A 19307-nucleotide genomic window follows, 5' to 3' on the forward strand; every position below is an offset into this window, starting at 1 on the left:
ATATCTCCTAATGCTATCTCTCCCCCCTCCCCCACCCAACGACAGGCCCCGTGTGTGATGTTCCCCTTCCTGTGTCCAAGTGTTCTCATTGTTCAATTCCCACCTATGAGTGCAGCTCACAACTTTCTATGTGACCTCAGATATGTTACTTAAACACTCAAAACCCCAACTTGTGCATTTATAGGTTGGGATAATACCTACCCCTTCCAGTGCCATTTTAAAGATTTCGTATAATACCTTGCACAAATACATGTGATAAAACTATTTCCCCATTCAGAACAGTGCCCAGTAGAGCTGGCAAGTCAGTAACTGTGGTTCCCCCACCTTGCCCCCTCCCTAGCAAGCTCACTTTCCACCTGCCCTGTAATTCCCTTCCCTGTTCTCTTTCATGTGTTTACATGCCTGTCTCTTCCATTGGAATCAGTTTTTCAACAGCAGCGCTATGACAGTTTGGACAGAATCATTCTTTGCTGTGGAGACTGTCCTGTGCATAGTAGAAGGGTTAGCAGCACCTGAGTCTCCACCCACTAGATGCCAGTAGCACCTTCCAAGCTGTGACAATCAAAAATATCTCCCGAGATTGTCAAATGTCCTCTGAAGGACAAAATCACCTCAATTGAAAACCGCTGCACTAGAGTAATGGCTGTCAAACTTTTTGGAACAAGACCTGCAATAAGAAACATTTTGTATATGTATAAACACACACAGTATGTGAAATAACTTCATTAAATCATTGTTACCCTTACAGTGTCCCACTCTGATATGTTCTATTCTGTTTAAAAAACACAGTGACTAGACTGAGCCTCCATAAGAATAGTAAACATATCTGTTTCATCTTTGCACTCACAGTACCTAAGCAAATTGTGTGGCACACAAGAGGAACACAAATAGTTGTTAAATTGCAATGAATCACTCTATTGCCTGCTTGTCCAGATATCTTAACCTGGCGTTAGCAAGATAGAACAGATAACAGGGATGAGACCTTAGCTTCTCCCAGGAAGATTTGGCAAAATACTCTTTATTTAGAAGCAGGGGCAGTGGCGGGACCTAGGGATGACTGGGGGCTTGTCACCTAAGCAACAAGAAGAGCAAGGAGCCTAGTTTTATGCCCTCAAGCCTGGGAGGACGTGGCCAGGGCTCCAGTTGGGGGAGCGGGATGCTGGCAGGAGAGCAGGTTCACCCTCCTTTTGAGGAAGCAGCCACTACCCCCAGGAAGCAGCAGATGGGGGCGCACAGGCAGAGCCCCTGGTGCTGTAGAGCATGATCAGCAGATCTGCACTCAGCTTCAGCCCCGGGGAGCTGCAAGACAGACTGAGACCATGATAGGTTTGGCTCTATGTCCCCACCCAAATCTCATCTGGAATTGTAATCCTCGTGGGTCAAGGGAGGAACCTGGTGGGAGGGGATTGGATCTGGGGACAGTTTCCCCCGTGCTGCTCCCCTGATAGTGAGGGAGTTCTCAGGAGAGCTGATGGTTTCAAAGTGTGGCACGTCCTCGTTCTCCACTCACTCCCTCCTGCTGCCTTGTGAAGAAGGTGCCTGCTTCTCCTTTGCCTTCTGCCATGATTATAAGTTTCCTGAACTACGAGTCAATTAAGTCTCTTTCCTTTGTAAATTACCCAGTCTCAGGTATTTCTTTATAGCAGTGTGAAAACAAATTAATCCAGACCCCTTCCCTGAAATGCCTTCCTAGGGCCACCAGCTGCCCCGATGCTCCTCCTCTGCCCCCCAGTCTTTCTTTCCCCCTCATTAGGCCCAAATGATCCACATGGCCAGTCCCAGTCCCATCCTACTGCAGGCCTGTGTGGCTGCTGGAGAGGCCAGGCTCCTTTCCCCAACCAGAGGATGCCTGATATGCTCTGTGGATCCTGGAGGAAACTTACCCCCTATCCTCATACTGGTGCAACTTCTTCCAAGACCTCAAAGCTGGACAATGTCAGCCGGTCTTTTTTCTTGTCTCCACTTGCTAGGGCTGTCACTGGGACAGTCCTGGGGTGGGGGGTGGGGCGGTGGGGCAATGGATGAATGGATGGGTGAGTGGACAGTAGTCCAGGGATGATGTCCTTGTCTGTCCTGAACTGGGCCCTTCCTCCAATGAGAAGCCTTCCTGAGCAAGTTTATACAGTCGTCCCTTGGTATCCATGGAGGATTAGTTCTAGGGTCCCCGGGGATGCCCAAATCCATGGATGCTCAAGTCTCTGATATAACATGGCCAAGTGTTTTTTATTTTTATTTTTTGAGATGAAGTTTCACCCTTGTTGCCCAGGCTGGAGTGCAATGGTGCAATCTCGGCTCACTGCAACCTTCGCCTCCTGGGTTCAAGCAATTCTCCTGCCTCAGCCTCCCGAGTAGCTGGGATTACAGGTATGTGCCACCACACCCAGCTAATTTTGTATTTTTAGTAGAGACAGGGTTTCTCCATGTTGGTCAGGCTGGTCTCTAACTACTGACCTCAGGTGATCCGCCTGCCTCGGCCTCCCAAAGTGCTGGGATTACAGGTGTAAGCCACCACACCCAGCCTAACACGGCCTAGTGTTTATATATAACCTATGCACATCCTCCCATATACATTAGACCATCTCTAGATTACTTATGATACACAATACAATGCAGACGCTATGTAAATGGTTGTGATACTGTATTATTTAGGGAATGATGACAAGAACAAAGTCTGCACACATTCAGTAGAGACACAGTCATCCAATTTCTTTTCTGAATATTTTCCATCTGCTGTTGGCTGAATCCACAGAGGCAGAGTTCTCAGATATGAGGGCCAAGTATGCTTTGAAAGTAGGATGGGTGAGGTTGCTAATGAGTACAAGGGAGTAAGTGTCAATCAGGAGGGCCCTGCATTGGGTCATCTGGATGCCCTAGCTCAGGACTTGAGGCTCCAGGTTTGGATGGCACAGGCAGGCTCAGCCCAGGTGAAAACCCTCCCCTTGAATGTCTTTTCATCCCAAGCTCTTTCTGGCCCCTGGAATTTGGCATCCCCTAGGATGCCTTGGGTGGAAGGACAGATGAACCAGATTTTAGAAAGCATGTCTAGAAGAGTGAGCCCCTACTATGTGCCGGGCACTTTCCCCACAGGATCCTCTAGCTGGAATAACCAAGGGTCATGGAGAGAAATACCCAGTTAAAATATCAGAAATAAAAAAAGACATACCATTAGAGATACTAAAAAGACCATTAGAGATACTAAAAAGACCATTAGAGATACTAAAAAGATCATTAGGTAATAGTATTAGCATTTTTATTCTGAGATTCAACAGCAGCAGTCACTTCCCTCCACCCCTATGTGTATCCCAGGACCACCCTGGGCGGGGAGGGCTGAGGTCAGGGAGTACCCATGGATGCTCTCATGCTGGCCCTGAGCCCCAGGGGTGACAGTGACAAGGAATGGGGTGCACACATGAGTGAGGCAGCCAGGCCTGGCCAGAGAAGCAACAGACGCGTGCACGGACGTGTTTACCTACATACACGTGTGCACACACGTGCACAAACACATGGCACACAAGCATGATGATGCCTTAGGCAGTGGAGGATGCTGACTCTGGGCCCTGCTGACCTGGGCAAGGCCCCATTGTGATGCATGCCTTTACCTCAGAATGTCACTGGTGCTTAACACCCGTCCGATCTCCGGCCTGCCTCTGTGTTCTACAGGAGCTACACACACACAGTGGTATCTGGAGCAGCTCTGTGGACTCAAAGGTTTTCTCCCTGAGAGGCATAACACAGGCCAGCTGATTCATCAGAATCAGGTGAGTGTGACCTGCTCTCTTCCCTCCATGCTGACTAGGGGACAGTGGCTATGGTGTGGGTGGTGCTGGCCTCTGGGCACCTGCCAAGGAGGGTCATCCCTGAGCACTCACCAGGTGTCTGTTCCATGCTGCCCATGTAGACAATTGTCTCTTTCGTCCTCATGGTGGCTCCCAGATGTAACCATTAGAAAGGCGAGACGTCTGGGGTCAGAGAGGCGGTAACCAGCCTGGGAATCCCGACATGACCCTGGGTTTTGCTCTTGGCCCTGCCCTGTGCCATGCTGGACTTCAGGCCTGAACCCTGCAGGCCCCCTGCCCTAGATCCGAAATCTGTCCGGGGTTTCTGATCCCGATGGGGCAGAGCCTCGCCCTGGCAGAGCCACTGGGATGGATCCACTGTGGGTGGGAATGAGGGGAGGGTCCTCAGAACACATCTGTGGCCTAAGCTGGGTCCTGATGGTCCCTGTGGGACCCACTGGGCACACACGGTCCCTTGTCCGGGAGTGGTATGGGGAGCCTTCTGCCTTTGAGCAGCTGTGGAAAATGAAGGAGCCCTGGAGAACTGACTAGAGGGAGACTATCCTCCCTTCTGTTCAAAGGGGTCCAGGTTCTGGGGTTCTCCCCAAGTATTTCTTTCTCTGGTCCTCTGGAGCCTCACCCTCCTTTTGTCCCAAGTGTTCCCAGGAGGGACAGTCCATCTAGGTGTTCTCCAGGACCAAGGAGCCACTGTTCTTCCTCAGTGACCCACGAAAATGAAGCCCCCTCCTGTAGGGACAGCTCAGAGTGGTGGAGTCCACAGTCCCTCCCCGAGAGATGTGGCTTCCATGAGCACAGAGGCTGCTTTGGAGACAGTATATTATTTTCATCCCCCAAACCAAACACCCTCCTGCTCAACTGGTGTTGTTCCTAAAGTGGCTTCACTGGTGAGACTGAAGAGCCACGATAGCCCAAGTGATGAGTGGAGCAGGGAACAGGAGAGATCTTGTTCCCTGCAGGAAACTGGGCATCTCTGTGGTCCCTGAGCATCCCAGGAGGTCAATTGTACAGAGACCTCTGGGCCCTGTCCCCAGTCTGCCTCCACATCCCTGGAATAGCCCTTCATGGGCCCTTCAACCTTGGCAGGGGGACATCATTCAATCTGCCAGGGCAGGTGTGTACCCGTTTCATGGCATTTGGGGACAACGGGATTCTCTGTCCAGGTCCCACTGTTCTCAAGTCCTTGGGAAGATTCCCACCTCTGCTTGGGGCTTGAGACTGCAGAGACCCATGCAGGTATGGGCCACTGGGTAAAAGGTCTGGCCCATTTTCACCTGAGGGCAGTGGTGGAATAGGGGGTTACGCAGCCAGGCAGCATCTGGGAGCCAGGTGGAAGCGGTTCAGGCGTTCTCTGGAGGTCTCACGTACAGTGTAACATTTAGACGATTTTGTCTCACAGGATGGACATGGTAGAGGACGCAGATACTTTGGAGGAGCGAGAGGACATCATTATGAACTATGAGAAGGTACAGGTCAGTCTGCTCCTTGGAGGAAGGCCTCTTCCAGTGCGCCCTGGTCAAAGGGTCCTGGGGTCCCTAGGAGCACAGGGTGGGGACGAGTGGCCAGTACCCACAGGCCCTTTCACCCTTTACCTTGAACCCCTCACCAAGGCTCCCTCTGGGTTGCAGGGACACCGAACTGGGCTGCCAGAGGACATGGGGCCTGAGCCTGTTGGAATTCCTGCAGCACTGATCGCTTTAGGATTCTGCAGTGAGTCCTCTGTGCTCCCCTCACCCCTAAAGCACCTGACTCAGCTCAGGGACGGGTTTGCTTTTAGAAAGGACTTTCTGAGTCAGGACATGTCTCACCAGGTCGGGCCAACCTCCTTTCCAGGGTCAGAACTGGCTCCCCTGCAGGTCCAGCCCAAGGTTGCTGTTAGGCCAGAGGTGCGGGGCCCATCTAGGGAGCAAGTGGGAATGGAGAGGGGGCTAGGTCAGGCCCCTGGACTCTCAGCAGTTCTGCCCCAAGTTAGCACAAGAGGAGCGGGGCAGCCTGAGGGTCTGGCCCTGTCCACTTGGAGGCAACCCCAGTAAGATCCAAGGGTTGTGGCCACAGGGTGAGGGGATGCCTGGCCCAGCCTCGGGGCTATTGTCCAGCAGGTCTCTGGTCTCTGAGAGCCCACCTGCCCCTGTTCTCCCCCATTTCCCTAGAGCTACAGCCCTCACTGTCCCCATGGGGAAGGGGGAAAGGCATGGGGACATTGGGGGCTGTGGCCTTAGGGGAATGGGGGAGAAGATGGGCAGGGCCTCGTTCTGGGCATCTCACAGTGAGGCCAGGGAGGCAGTAGATCTTGAGGCTAATGACCCTGGGTCTGGTGCTGGGAAGGGATCTGGGGCCAGGTAAGAGGAGCCCAGGCTGAAGCCCATCCCTCAGGGATCATAGAATGCAAAGACGGAGGATCCTGGGAAAGGTAGGGTGGGAGGGAGCTGATGAGCCATGCCACTTCTGAAACGCAGTGTGTGTGGCTTGGGTGCAGGGAGAGGCAGGTGGATGCTGGGAGGTCAAACCCTGCAAGGGCCTTGGGAGTGTCGGGTGGGATGGGCCCTCGGTGCAACCTGGGTGCACCGGGCAGGTCACAGGCCAGGCTCCCTAGACCCCAGCAGGTCCACATCACATGGTCACTCCCAGAGGGACTCCTGTCAGGGCCCAGTCACCCCATCCCATCTCAGGGCTGACCTTTCTCAGCTCAAGCACAAAGCATTACTTCCAGTCCAGGAGGGGTAGCCCCCATTTTACACCCTGACCGCCCCCCACACCAGGGGCCCCCATTAGCCTCGGCCAGGCTGGCCCTGCACTCCCTCTTTTCCCAGGTCCTGGACCCTCCTGGGAGTCAGCCGCACAGAAAGGCCCTTGTCCTTCCTTCCCTGTGCCTTCTCCTGGGCTGAGCCCTGAGTTGGATGGGGACAGAGCCAGTCCTGTCTGGGGATTGGCTCCCAGACCAGGATGGCTCCAGGCCCTGTGCAGGTTCTCAGCTCTGCCTGGACTGCAATACAGTGAGACAGAACTGCCCTGTCAGTGCCCAGGAGGCAAAGGTAAGAGCCTGATCCTTGGGGGTGCTGGTCCAGGGACAGGGGGACTCGGCAAGTGGTCAGTGAGGCAGAGGAAGCAGCGGGCCTGGGTGGTAGCAGGTGGGGGCAACACGCTGTCACTGGGAGGGGCAGCTGTCCCTGCTGGACCTGACCCCAGTTTGCTGTATCTCTGGCAGTTTGATGAAATTCCAAAGTGAGAACCACAGTTGTGGCTTGGGGGTGGCTGCCCACTTGTGTTAGGACCCCACCTAGAGGCTGGGACCTGACCTAAGACTGGTGTGTCTGTGGCCTGAGGATGGCACGTCCCAGGGTCCCAAAGTCAGCCCACTGGCACTCGTGTGCTCAAAGGCCCTCAGCCCTTAGGGTCTGCCTTTCCCTGGCTCCCTCCAGCTGGGTCCCACCAGGGCTCCAGAGCCCAAGATCCAGCATCCACAGGCGGCTCTGGGAAGCCTGGCAGCTCCGCTAACTCCAACATTCCTCATTTGACAGCGAATGCGGTGGGAGATGAGATGAAAGAGCAAGTGGATGGAAATGCTGGGAGAATGGGAGACGTATCGGAACAGCAAAAAAGTAATGTGTGGAGGGACAGGTCCCTGGAACCACTCTCTGCAGAGACAGGGACAGGCACCCATGGCTGTGGCCTGGCACCGGTAGCCTCTCAGAGGGCGGGTGTCTTCACCCAGAGGACCACAGGCCTGCTTGTGCAAGTGTGACCTTGCTGAGAGGGAATCTGAATCTAGGGCTAGGGCCACCCCTAGCTCAGGGCTATGGATGCCTACTGGTGACCCAAAAGAAGGAAAAGGTCCAGATCAGAGTTCAGGACTCTGAGTGCCCATCTACTCTTCCAATCCTGGGAAGGGAGACCCTGTCCCAGCTTGATTTCACCTCTACCGAGGAATCATGGGGCCAAAACCAAAGATTTCCAGGATCCTCATGCTTTGGTCCTGGCTGGGGTCGCCCCGTGGCCTGTGACACCAGATCACTTTCTGCCCACAGCTGATTGATCGAGTGTATAAGGGCATTCCCATGAAAGTCTGGGGCCAAGTGTGGTCAGTCCTCCTGAACATCCAGGAAGTCAAGACGAAAGCCCCCTAAAATACAAGGTACACTAAGCCAGAGCACAACAAACAGGCCAGGCTGGGTCAGGACCCAGTTCTCCAACTGCAGGGAACGTCATGCTCAGGCTTGGGGAGTGGGTGCTGTGGTCAGATGCTCATCCTAAGCACGGACAGTGACATAGGAACCACAGACCTCCCCAGCTTCAGAAACAAGCCAAAAAGCAGCTTTCTGCGGAAGGAAACCTTTCTTTCCTTCCTTCCTTCCAAAAGTGCTGACTGTGGGCTGACTGCCATTTGGGGCAGGGAGTCTTCCATCTGTTCTGAGGCTGCTTCCTCCTCTTGGCCCTGCCCTACAGGTCATGAAGGAGAAGGGCAAGAGATCCTCTGAACACATCCACCAGATCGACCTGGACGTGAACTGGACACTAAGAAACCACATCTTCTTCAGGGATCGATATGGAACCAAGTAAGCCTACGGGAGCCATAGTGTCCCAGCAGAGATGGAGTGAACCAGAGGGATGGGGACTTCCCTGGAGCAGAAGCCAGGGTCACCCATGAGAGATGACAGAGCTCTCAAGAGCTCTCATGGCCCAGGGAACAGCCGGCACCATGGATGGAGCACCTCCCAGGTTCCAAGCCCCAGGCCAGGCTGGAACGTGTGGGGCCAGAACCCAGGGGAATCCTGCAGAGATAGAAGGCAGCAAAGAAAATCATGCACAATGGTGAAAGGTGCTCTCCCTGACCCACGGGGACCCATGGCAGGACCCACGGGAGGGTGGCAGGATGGAGGCCCCACGAGCCTCCCCAGGCAACACTGACAGCACCAAATGCTGGGGGAATTCAGGTTCTTGGAAACTCTCATCCAGGTCTGCTGGGAACATGACACGGCACAGCCACTTTGGCAGCCAGTTGGGCAGTGGCTCACAAAGCTCAATGGACTTGAACCAAGCGTCACCAAAGTGTCACAGATATTGAACCCACTGATTTGAAAACTGACATCCACAGGAAACCTTCATGCCACGTACACTGCTTGATTCATCATCACTCATACACAGAGCCTTAGGGAACGACCTTCAACACGGGAATGCGGAGAGGAAGGCTGGTCCTTTCAACAGTAGAAGACTCAGTGAGAAAAGGGAATGAGCCAGTGATGCCTGCACGAACATGGGTGAATCCTAGATGCATTTTGCTAAGGGAAAGAAGCCAGACCCAATAAGCTACCACTGTAGGATTCCAAACGTCGGCCATTCTGGAAAAGGCCAAACCATAGGGACTGAGAACCGGTCTGAGTGGCCAGGGGCTGACGGACTGGGGAGAGGCTGGGTGCATAGGGGCCACCCTGGAGACTTGGAGGATGAAGGAGTTGCTCCAGGAGAGGCTGGAGCGGTGGCCGGGAGACTCTGCACATTGGTTTAGAACCACGGAGGAACTGTACACCCAAAGACTGAACTGGCGTGCGTACAAACCAAAAAAAAAAAAAAAAAAAATCAGAGGGAAAATGGTCAGTCAACTTACTGTACAATTGGACTATTAGCATTTCACAGATGTGGATTTTACTGAAACATTTCTTAAATAGTCAAAGGCCCTGAAGAGCTCACTGTTTATCTGATGAATCACCTGAATCTGAAATTGGATTTGTTGTTAGGCTTTGTAGACAAAGTGAAACTAACATCTGCACAAAAGAAACAAAAGTCCCCTTTATCTGTTTCCTAGGCAGCGGGAACTATTCTACATCCTCCTGGCATATTTGGAGTATAACCCGGTGAGTATTCCCGGCAGTGACCATATTCCCATATTCACGGCTATATTCTCAGACCATATTTCCATATTACTGGGTGTGGATGTCTGGTGGGGGTGTCATTGCTTCTTTCAAAGTTAGTATTTGTGATCCCCGGGGATATAGGAGGTAGGACTTCAGCTCACCGCTGGCATAAACCCCCAAGCAAGGGGGTGGTCTCAAGGGGTCACACTGAGACACAAAGGAGTCGGGCATGGACTCCTGGTGTCACCTGGGCCTGACCACCACTTCTTGGAACAAGAAATGACGCCCTCCTCCTGGGACTGCCCCAAAGCCTAGGAGCTTGGCAGCATCACACGCAGGACGGTGCTATCAGGAGACATTTTGGACAAGGTGCTGAAAGGCCCGATGGACATAGCTCTTGTCATAAAATGAATTTGCATCCTGAGGAAGCCTCTTCTTCAGAGGAAGCCTCCCCAGTCACCTCTGCCTTCTCTGATGACATGAATCCTCCCAGGTGACCTCAGCCCTCCCAGGTGACCTCAGCCCTCCCAGGTGATGTCCTTCCACAGTGACTGACTCTTGCAGGAGGTGGGCTACTGCAGGGACCTGAGCCACGTCGCTGCCTTGTTCCTCCTTTATCTGCCTGAGGAGGATGCATTCTGGGCACTGGTGCAGCTGCTGGCCAGTGAGAGGCACTCCCTGCAGGGTAGGTGGACAGCTGCCCCCAGGGCCTCATGCAGTCAGACCCGGGAATGGCCACCCTGGCCAGGTGATCTCGGCTTTCAGTGAAGACACCTTCCTTGTGTCACCAGCTTTTTGGGAGCCTTTAGGATGTATCTGCCTCACACAGTCAGACCCTGGGACAGCCAACCTGGACAGGTGATCTCAGCTTTCAATGAAGATACCTTCCTTGTGTCACCAGCTTGTTGGGTGCCTTTAGGATGTCTCTGCTGAGGGTCCTCAGGAGCCCAGGGCTGAGCTCCAGAACCCAAGTCAGACACCTTTCATCCCCATCAGCAGAGGGCATCTCATCCTCCCTGTGGCTGCCCTCTGTGTCCTGGAGTCACGCCCTCCGGCTCTGATTCTGTGCAGCTGACTCTCCCCTCCCTGAGAGTCCTCCTGCCCTTCAGCTGCCCAGGCTCCAGCTTCCCTTGGTACCCACAAATGGGCCAACCAAGCCCAGATGGCAGCATCTCCCCATCCCATGTCCCCTGGCCTGACGCCACTTCCAGGAGGTGACCACGAAGCCCAGCACCCACCCTGTTCTGGCCGCCCTCTGTCATGGCCTCAAAGTCAGGCTTGCCCTTTGTGCACCCTGGTCCAGGAGGCCTCCAGGAGCACCTCCAGCCAGGCTCCAGGGGATGTTCCCACCTCTTCTCTCCAGGGCCAAGGCCACATGGTAGGGTCACTAGATGGGAGGGTGGGAGGCTTCGGGGTTTGGGGGGCTCTGCGGCTGCCCATCTCTTCCAGCTGATGGCTCCACATCTTGGGAGAAGGCTCTGATTTCATGATGGGCTGAGAGCTTCTCAGGATTCCACAGCCCAAATGGCGGGACAGTCCAGGGGCTCCAAGACCATCAGGAGCGTGTGGTCCCCACGTCACAACCCAAGACCATGTGGCATCTGGTGAGTTTATGGTCCCCTCGGCTCTTCCCCAGAGGCCCTGCATCCTGTGGGGCTGGAGGAACGGGGCCTGGAGCCCCTCGTGGGGCTGGTGACTGCCTGAGTCCCAGCCAGGATCTGACCTGGGACGTCGGGTTCTCCATGGGCTAGGAGTTGGTTTGCTTTCCTGCCCTGGAGGAGACAGAGGCGCAGGGATAGGGGCCCAGCTCCCGCAGAGCAGGGCTAAGGGCAGTGTGTCCACCGTGAGTGCCGGAAGGTGAAGATGTTGGGGGGAGCCCGGGACACCACCCAGTGTTCTGCACTTGGGGAAGGATCTTCAGAGGATCTTCACCTCTGTTCCTCCCATCAGGACAAGGAAGGTCTGTGCGCACAGTGTTCCTCATTCAGCTGGCTTCTCTGGATGCTGAATATTGGGGTAAGGAGGCACAGGGAGACCCTGGCTCAGGGACCCTCCTTGCCCTGCAGTGCCCTGCTTCCCCAGCCCGGGGGTCTGGCTCACCCACAGCCCACAGGAGGCTCAGGCGGATCCCCACAGGACATACAAGCAAGACCCTCTGCCCAAGAGGGGTCATCCCAGGGCAGAGGCCAGGGCTCAAACTCAGCCTCATGGACAGACCCGGCCCGATTTGGGAGGGCTCAGGGGAGCCGCAAGCCCTGAGGAAGCCCCTCTCTCCACTGAAATGAGTGCCCCCCATAAGGAGCTGCAAGACCTAGCCTCCTGGAGGGGTCGGGTGACCCTCATGGGGAAGGTCACTGACTCTGGTCACTGTGACCCAGTGTGCAGCTTGAGCCACCAGCCCTGGCCTGGAAGAGCCAGGTCCTCCCGTGTCTACTTTCCCCACAGAACTTTCTCGGGCTCATCCTGCGCCTGTGGGACATATATTTGCTGGAAGGGGAACAGATGTTGATGCCGATAACAAGCACTGCCTTTAAGGTTCAGAGGAGTAAGTCCACATGTGCCCAGTGGGATCTGGGGAGCACTGGGGTCAAACTCCAACTAGCCCAAGGGCAACTTCCTCACACTGTCCTCATGATCCTCTGTTCTGGCCCAGAGGGAGGTCTGGCCAGGTGGGCTGGGCGGGGCACAGTGACACCGAGCCCATCCCTCACACGACCCAGATGAAAGTCAGGAGTGTGGTGAGCACTTCCCTACCCAGGCCGCTCCCGCAACCACAGCCTCCTGTGCACATCTGGACCCCTGGGGTGGTCACAAAAGGATCCGGCACTGCCCAGTGGGAGACTGAAGTGGCCATGGGGTGTGGGCTCTGACCCTTCCCAGGGGACTCTCCTGGCCTTATGCCCACCTTGTCTCTAGAGCGCCTCATGAAGACGTCCAGGTCTGGCCTGTGGGCACGTTTTCGAGACCAGTTCTTCCATACCTGGGCCCTGGATGATGACACTGTTCTTAATCATCTTTGGGCCTCTATGAAGAAACTAACAAGGAAGCATGGGGACCTGCCACCCCCAGGTGGGCTCCAGTACCAGGTCCCCTCCTGAGTCACCCTCTGGGGCAGTCAATACTAGGGGAGTGCCCAGGACCCCCAACCCTACTACCTGGGCCTTCCTCTTCACCTTTTCTTCCTCCTCTTCCTCCTGGACTCTAAGAAAGTATAGGAGGCCCACCGGTCCTCAGGGCAGGCGCTCAGTGCGTAGGTACTGGACATGCTGTGCACACAGGAGGGGGATGTGGGCAAGACCCTCCAACAAGCCCCCTCCCACTTTCCACGGTGGCCCGCTCTCCCCCTCACAGGGCCCTCAAGGGCACTAGACGAGCCAGACCCATTCCTGAGAGCCTCCGCCCCTCCCTGCAAGCGCTGACAGCCTCAGAGAGCAGCAGAGGCCCCTCACTCCTGCAGACCCCTCCACGGGTGCCAGGACAACAAGGCTTGAGCCAGGGAGACAAGGGAATCAGTGTCTCTGACCCCCATAGCATTTAGGGAGAGGGCACAGGTGGGACCCTGGGCCCAGAGCCAGAGCCAAGAGTTCAGCCAGGTGTGGGAATGGTCAGCCCAGGACGGGGCAGCCCAGGAGGGCAGAGGGTGACTCACGTCCAGGCCCAGTCACCCACTGAGGAGACAGGTCCCCACATAAGGTGGCAAGGGGGCTGGGTGACAGCCAAGGCCCCTCCCATCTGAGTTCTGACTGGGGGCCATATCCCAGGCCCAACAGCCCTGGGACAAGATTGTGTAGCAGGAAGCCCCCAACCAGGCTGAACCCTGGGGGCAGTCCCAGGAGCCACCTGCCATGCCCTGACAGCTTCCCCACACCAGGTGGCACACGCCCCTTCCTCTGGGATCAGCAGACTATAGGTGTGTCCTCAGTGTCAGACCACGGGGCCACACAGAGACCCTGAGGACTCCAGAGACCCAGGTAGGTGGGGCCTGGATGGGAAAGGCCTGCATGGGCTCACTGGAGACACTGACCACATCTGTTTCCTTTCAACCAAACCCGAGCAAGGGTCCTCGGCACCCAGGTCTGTGCCAGCTTCACATGGCAGGAAGACACTCTGCAAGGGGGACAGGCAGGCCCTTCCCAGCCCCCCAGCCCAGTTCCAGCAGCCCATTTGGTCAGCTTCCCTACCTCGTCCCACACCCTCTCCTAGTGGGCTGTCCATGAGGCCAAGGCCCAAGAACATGAGGGGGGCTTCTGGGGAGCCCAGGGCAGCAGACCACTCTCTGGGGGCACCCGGGAGTCAGGACATGCCCAGCCTGGCCCCGGCTCAGGGAGGACTTTGGCATTCCTGGAGATTCCTGGAGTGGAACTTGATGCCCCAGCTCCCGACAGACCTGGATGTGGGGGACCCTTGGTTCCCCCATGAGGATTTCAAACAGAGCTGCTGGGTCCATCTTCCTTCTGAATGTGTCCTGGGCAGCCACGGGACCATGGGACAGGCCTAGCCCAGGAAGCCCAGGGGGACCCTGACACTGGGCCCAGCCCAGGCCCATCAGGACTAAGAGGGAGGTCGGGAGATAACCCCACTGCAACATGGGCACCTGCATCTGGCCCTCTCGGTGACCAGTGACTGGCACGTCTGGAAGGAGCCAGGGTGGCACCCCACCAGCAGCCCTAGACACCTTGGAAAATCCCATTCAATGGGGAGGCCAGTCCCATCAAGGCCACGAGAGACAGAGAGGTGAGCATGGGAGCCCCAGCCAACCAGCAGCATGCCCTAGGACCTCTGTCCCAACCTGTGGGCCTGTGTCCCCCTTCCAGGGCACAATTCCCAAGCCAAGAGGGGCCTAGCCTAGACCCCAGCCCTGGGAAGAGAAGGGCACCAGGGGTATAGTGGGCTCCCAGCTGCAGTCAGTATGGCCATGCAGGGGACCCTGGCTCTGCAGAGCTCTGCCACTGTCACAATTCACCTCACAGAAGCCGGGCAAATCCCGAAGCCTTGCAGCCACTGCGGCAGCCACTGCAGGCGCCACCACCAGGTGCCTTCCAGCTGCCAGTGCAGGCTTTCCTGACAGGAGGACACCCTGCAGCCCTGGCCTCAGCAGCTCAGACTCTGAAGGTATCTGTTATTCATGTTCCCAGTACTCCCACCAAAGAGAATTACTATGGAGGGTGACGTTGGTCCTGAGTTGAGCAAAACAGCATGCCCTGTGGATGGAGCCAGCTTCTTTCCAAGCCACCACACTTGTTGGATGGGCCCACGGAGCAGGTGGCCTTGAGACCGGCATGGGGATGGAAGAGGCTCAGCATCCTGCACATGCCCTTACCAAGGCTCACCAGGCTGACACCGCTGCTGAGCACCACATTTGTGGATGAGAGACTCACACCTAGTCCCTGGGATGGCACAATTTCCCAGGAGGATCTGCTGGCCACCTGCTGGCAGGCTGACCACACTGCGGAGGGGTTGAGATTGGCTTTCACTGCACTGAGCCACAATGTGGACATGGACCTGTGGGCCCTGCAGTGCACACAGCACTGCCTCCAAGCAGGACCCCCCATTCACAGCTAGGGACAAGCAGTGCTCCCACCTCAGGGCCTTGGCTCTGCCACCTCTACTTTGAATGTTCTCAGTTCCCTCCAGGCTTCTAGCAGCATCTGGGCCAGGGCTCATGGCTGGATAAGCACCCGAGGTCCCAAACAAGTTTCTCATCCTCGTTTTATTTTTTGTTAAACTTATGAAAATTTATTAAGATATGACTTACATCCCGGGTAAGTGCATAGCTCAAAAGACATTCAGAGATGGAACACACCAGCCCCCAGATCACAAAGCCAACCATGCCCAGCCCCTCCCAGCACTCCCAGCCCCAAAACCCGTGTTCTGACTTCTGACAACACCATGAGCCTACCTTTGTACTTTACACTCATGGAAGGATAACCACCTTCATGTTGTAAAATAAATGTTACTGTTGAAATGATTTTACACATACACCTTCCATCCAGCTGCCCTCAATAAGGACGTTTTGCAGTACCATGGCACATAAGAAATTTAGGCCGGGTGTGGTGGCTCATGCCTATAATCCCAGCAATTTGAGAGTTCGAGGCAGGAGGTTCAGGCTCATTTGAGCCCAGGAGTTTGAGACCAGCCTGGGAAACATAGGTAGACCCTTTCTCTACAGAAAAGTAAAAGAAATTAGCCAGGCATGGTGGCGTGTGCCTATAGTCCCACCTATTCAGGAGGCTGAGGTGGGAAGATTGCTTGAGTAATTGAGTTCCAGGAAGCAGGGAGCACTGCACTCCAGCCTAAGTGACAGAGTGAGACTTTGTCTCCTATAAAAACAAAATAAGAAATTTAACATTGGTGCAATCCTATTAACTAAATGGTAATGTGAACTATTATCTAAGGTTATTAATGCAGTAATTATATGAATAGGGTGAAATTTATTCAGACTTCACCCATTTTTGCCTAGCTTCTCATACCTGTCCAGGGATCCCACCTCTGACTCACCCTCTGCCTTTAGTTCGTGTCTCCTTAGCTTCCTCCAGGTGGTCCAGCCAAACACACACCTGGGCTGAATGGTAGAGCTGATTGCTCCCGGGCTCCAAACCTCTACAGCATGTTACCATGTTGAGTACTGTAGGCAATGGTAACATAATGGTGGCTATCTGTGTATCTAAACACAGAAAAAGATCATAAAAATACAGTGTAAACAATAAAAAATGGTACACTTGTCCAGGTGTAGTGGTTCATGCCTATAATCCCAGCACTCTGGGAAGCCATGGTGGGAGGATCACTTGGGCCCAGGAGTTCAAGACTAGTCTGGGCAACATAACATAATATTTAAGAAGGCCCCATCTCTTCTTAAATATCAATTTTTAGAGATGGTACACCTGTATAGGGTGGATCCATTATAACCTTATGGGAACCACCATCCTATATGCATTCTGGCATGGACTGAAATGTCGTTATCTGACACTGATTGTATAAGTAGAGATAATTTTAAGCATACAAGAAGATGTACTTAGGTTATATGCAAATACTGCACCAGTTTATATCAGGACTTTGGTATCTGTGGGAGATGGGGAAACTGATTCCCCACATACATTGAGGGGCAACTGTAAACATTTCAGGCCCCACAGAATGCTCAATTTCCTGCACCCCCATCCCGAGGTAAATTCTATTACTGGAGATTAGTTTGCCTGATGATAACTTCATATAAATGGAATCACACATGATCTCTTCTTGTAGACCTATTCTTATAGGTCTAACTTCTGTCACTCACACATGAGCTGTGAGAGATTCATTCATATTGTAGCCACAATTTATTCATTTTCTTTGCTGTGTAGTATTCTAGTCTTGAATGTCCCATGATTTTTTATTCATTCTTCTGTGATGGGTATTTGGGAAGTTTCTAGTGTGAGGCTATTACAAATTGTGCTGCTATGAGGGTTGTTTTACTTGTATTTTAGTGAAGGTATAGACACATCTGTGTAACGTACACGTGCAGGAAGGAAATTGCTAGCTCATGGGAGGCAAATGTTTAGCTTTGGTGAATATTACCAATCATTCTAAAATGTTTGTTCCACTTCACCTGTTCATCCGTGAGTTGGAGCGTTCCATCCACAGCTTGGGCTGTCTCAGAAAGACCTGGGCTCAGTCCCATTCAGCCACTTAGTAGCTGTGTCCCTTTGGACAAACCATGTAACTTCTCTGAGCCTCAGGGTCCTCATCTGTAAACTGGGCTGCTGGCGGTCCTTACCTCGCAGGGCCACTGGGAGGACTAAGTGAGATGAAAGCCGACTCCCTGAGAGACACCACTTCTCCCTCCCTCAGACTCAACAGGAAGATACCTTCACTGCCCAATGCGAAGGCCATGGGGAGGACGCGAGGCCCCAGGGCTTCCCTGTCCCAGGAGCATAAGCCTCAGATTTTTGTTTCCAGAAACAACCACCCCTGGGGTCAGGATGACTCTCAAGTCCCCATAGCCTGTGCTCCCACTCCACGAAGGCGGGCTTCAGCAGTGGGGAAGGGGCTGCACTGTGCCAGCCTCACCCTGGCCACTGTCTGCCCTCATGACTCAGAGCACAGCAAGGTCCCCAAGCAGAGCAGTGTAGGGTCTGGCCCCAGCCCTGGGCTCTAGACATCCCGGTCACCCCCACCTGCCCCAACCCTGCCCCCTCCATCCCTCAGCCTCTGCGTGCCACCTTCGCAGCTCAGGACATTTTAGCTCCTTACGTGACACCATCATCTGTCTCCTCAAGCGGAGTGCAGCACAAGGGCAGTGAACTCAGTCTATAGATGTGTCTCTGGTGTCTGGAAGATGAGAAGTTCAATACATACTTGCTTAGTGTCTGCGTACATTTCATTAAGCAGAAGACAGCTTTGGAAATAAAAGAGACCCTCCCAAGGTGACAGTGCATAGCCGGCATTTTCCAGGTATTCTCAGCATGCCAGGCACTGGGCTGGACCATCGACACGGGAGCTCTGGAGCCCATGGATTGCCAGGTTACAGGCGTGAGTCACCGCGCCTGGTTGGAAGTATTGTTTATTTCTTTATTAAAATTTGTGCTTTCTGAGTTTATGTAATTGACAGGTGTTGCCTTTGTGATCAGAAACAGTAAAGGTATAGAAAAAATGTATAGACAAAGCAGTAAAACCAATCACATCTATAATAAAATCCTCGCTTTTAAATAAAATGTGCAGAGAAGAAAGATGGAAAAGAAATGCAGTGGGCCGGGCATGGTGGCTCATGCCTGTAATCCCAGCACTTTGGGAGGCCACAGCGGGAGGATCACTCGAGGTCAGGAGTTTTAGACCAACATGGCCAACGTGGTGAAACCCCGTCTCTAATGAAAAAAAAAATTAGCAGGGCATGTTGGTGGGCACCTATAATCCCAGCTACTCAGGAGGCTGAGGCAGGAGAATTGCTTGAACCTGGGAGGTGGAGGTTGCAGTGAGCCAAGATTGCACCACTGCATTCTAGCCTGGGCAACAGAGTGAGACTCCGTCTCAAAAGACAAAAACAAAAAAACCCTTAATAGTTGTGGTCTCTGAGGGCTGGGGATATCAGGAAACTTTGCTTTTCTGTCTAATTTTGTATATGCTCATCTTCAGATTTGAATGTACTCTATTAAATTCCCTTAGCAGCCTCCTCATTAGTCTCTCTGCCCCCATTCCTGCCTTTGCCTGCCATGCAAAGGCTTCCCCGGCATTGTGCTAGACAAAGCAGGTTGCTCCTAGAAAAAGTCTCCGTTCTCTATGCCTAGTTAACTTCCACTTACCCATCAGTACTATACTCAAGGTCTCCCCAACTATTTTATGGAAGACTTCTGTAGTGGATGCTGTGACCTGCCACCCAGACGTCCACTTCAGGACCAGGGCCCTCATTCTCTGGCTGCTAGGAGACTTGGAGGCGGATGCTGGCAGATGAGTCTTACTCTGGGAAATGCCCTGGCTGAACGGAGCTGCCTAGGGACAGTCTACATCCATTGCCTAGTTCATTGGAGCAGGGAGATGGGGTGGGCAATAAAAGCCCATACCCCTTGCCTCCACTCACTACAACTTTGAAGGGTCATCTACCCTCCAGAGCTCCCTGCGAGAGTGGCTAAGACCTTTGTTGCAACTGAAGTGCAGTCACTCTGTCTGGCCAGGCCCGCCAGCTTCACCCTCTCAC

The 19307-nt window shown here is 54.0% G+C and overlaps 1 protein-coding gene across 20 annotated transcripts; it reads left to right on the forward strand.

The window, feature by feature from the left end:
• Positions 1–3623: 3623 nt before the first annotated feature.
• Positions 3624–15611, forward strand: LOC105476919 (TBC1 domain family member 3B-like). Of its 20 annotated transcripts, none has more exons than XR_011615547.1 (16): positions 3624–3758; positions 4754–4908; positions 5194–5266; positions 5423–5504; positions 6605–6826; positions 7820–7926; positions 8238–8347; positions 8887–9049; positions 9595–9643; positions 10137–10328; positions 10435–11247; positions 11594–11659; positions 12089–12188; positions 12560–12712; positions 13687–14377; positions 14779–14813. XR_011615547.1 is itself a non-coding variant. In XM_071082550.1 (15 exons), the coding sequence occupies exons 10-15, from the start codon at positions 11236–11238 to the stop codon at positions 14913–14915; spliced, it is 582 nt and encodes a 193-aa protein (XP_070938651.1). In that variant the 5' UTR covers positions 3624–3758; positions 4754–4908; positions 5194–5266; positions 5423–5504; positions 6605–6826; positions 7313–7393; positions 8238–8347; positions 9595–9643; positions 10137–10328; positions 10435–11235; the 3' UTR covers positions 14916–15611. The 20 variants fall into 20 exon arrangements, 9 of the variants coding, with proteins under 9 accessions (XP_070938651.1, XP_070938655.1, XP_070938654.1 ...); XR_011615554.1 differs by lacking the exons at positions 7820–7926; positions 8887–9049; positions 14779–14813 and adding exons at positions 7313–7393; positions 13501–13614 and having other exon boundaries at positions 13702–13765; positions 14264–14337; XR_011615553.1 differs by lacking the exons at positions 7820–7926; positions 8887–9049; positions 14779–14813 and adding exons at positions 7313–7393; positions 13515–13614 and having other exon boundaries at positions 13702–13765; positions 14264–14337.
• Positions 15612–19307: the final 3696 nt, after the last annotated feature.

The sequence above is a fragment of the Macaca nemestrina genome, chromosome 17, assembly GCF_043159975.1.
Source record: "Macaca nemestrina isolate mMacNem1 chromosome 17, mMacNem.hap1, whole genome shotgun sequence".
Taxonomy (NCBI): Eukaryota; Metazoa; Chordata; class Mammalia; order Primates; family Cercopithecidae; genus Macaca; species Macaca nemestrina.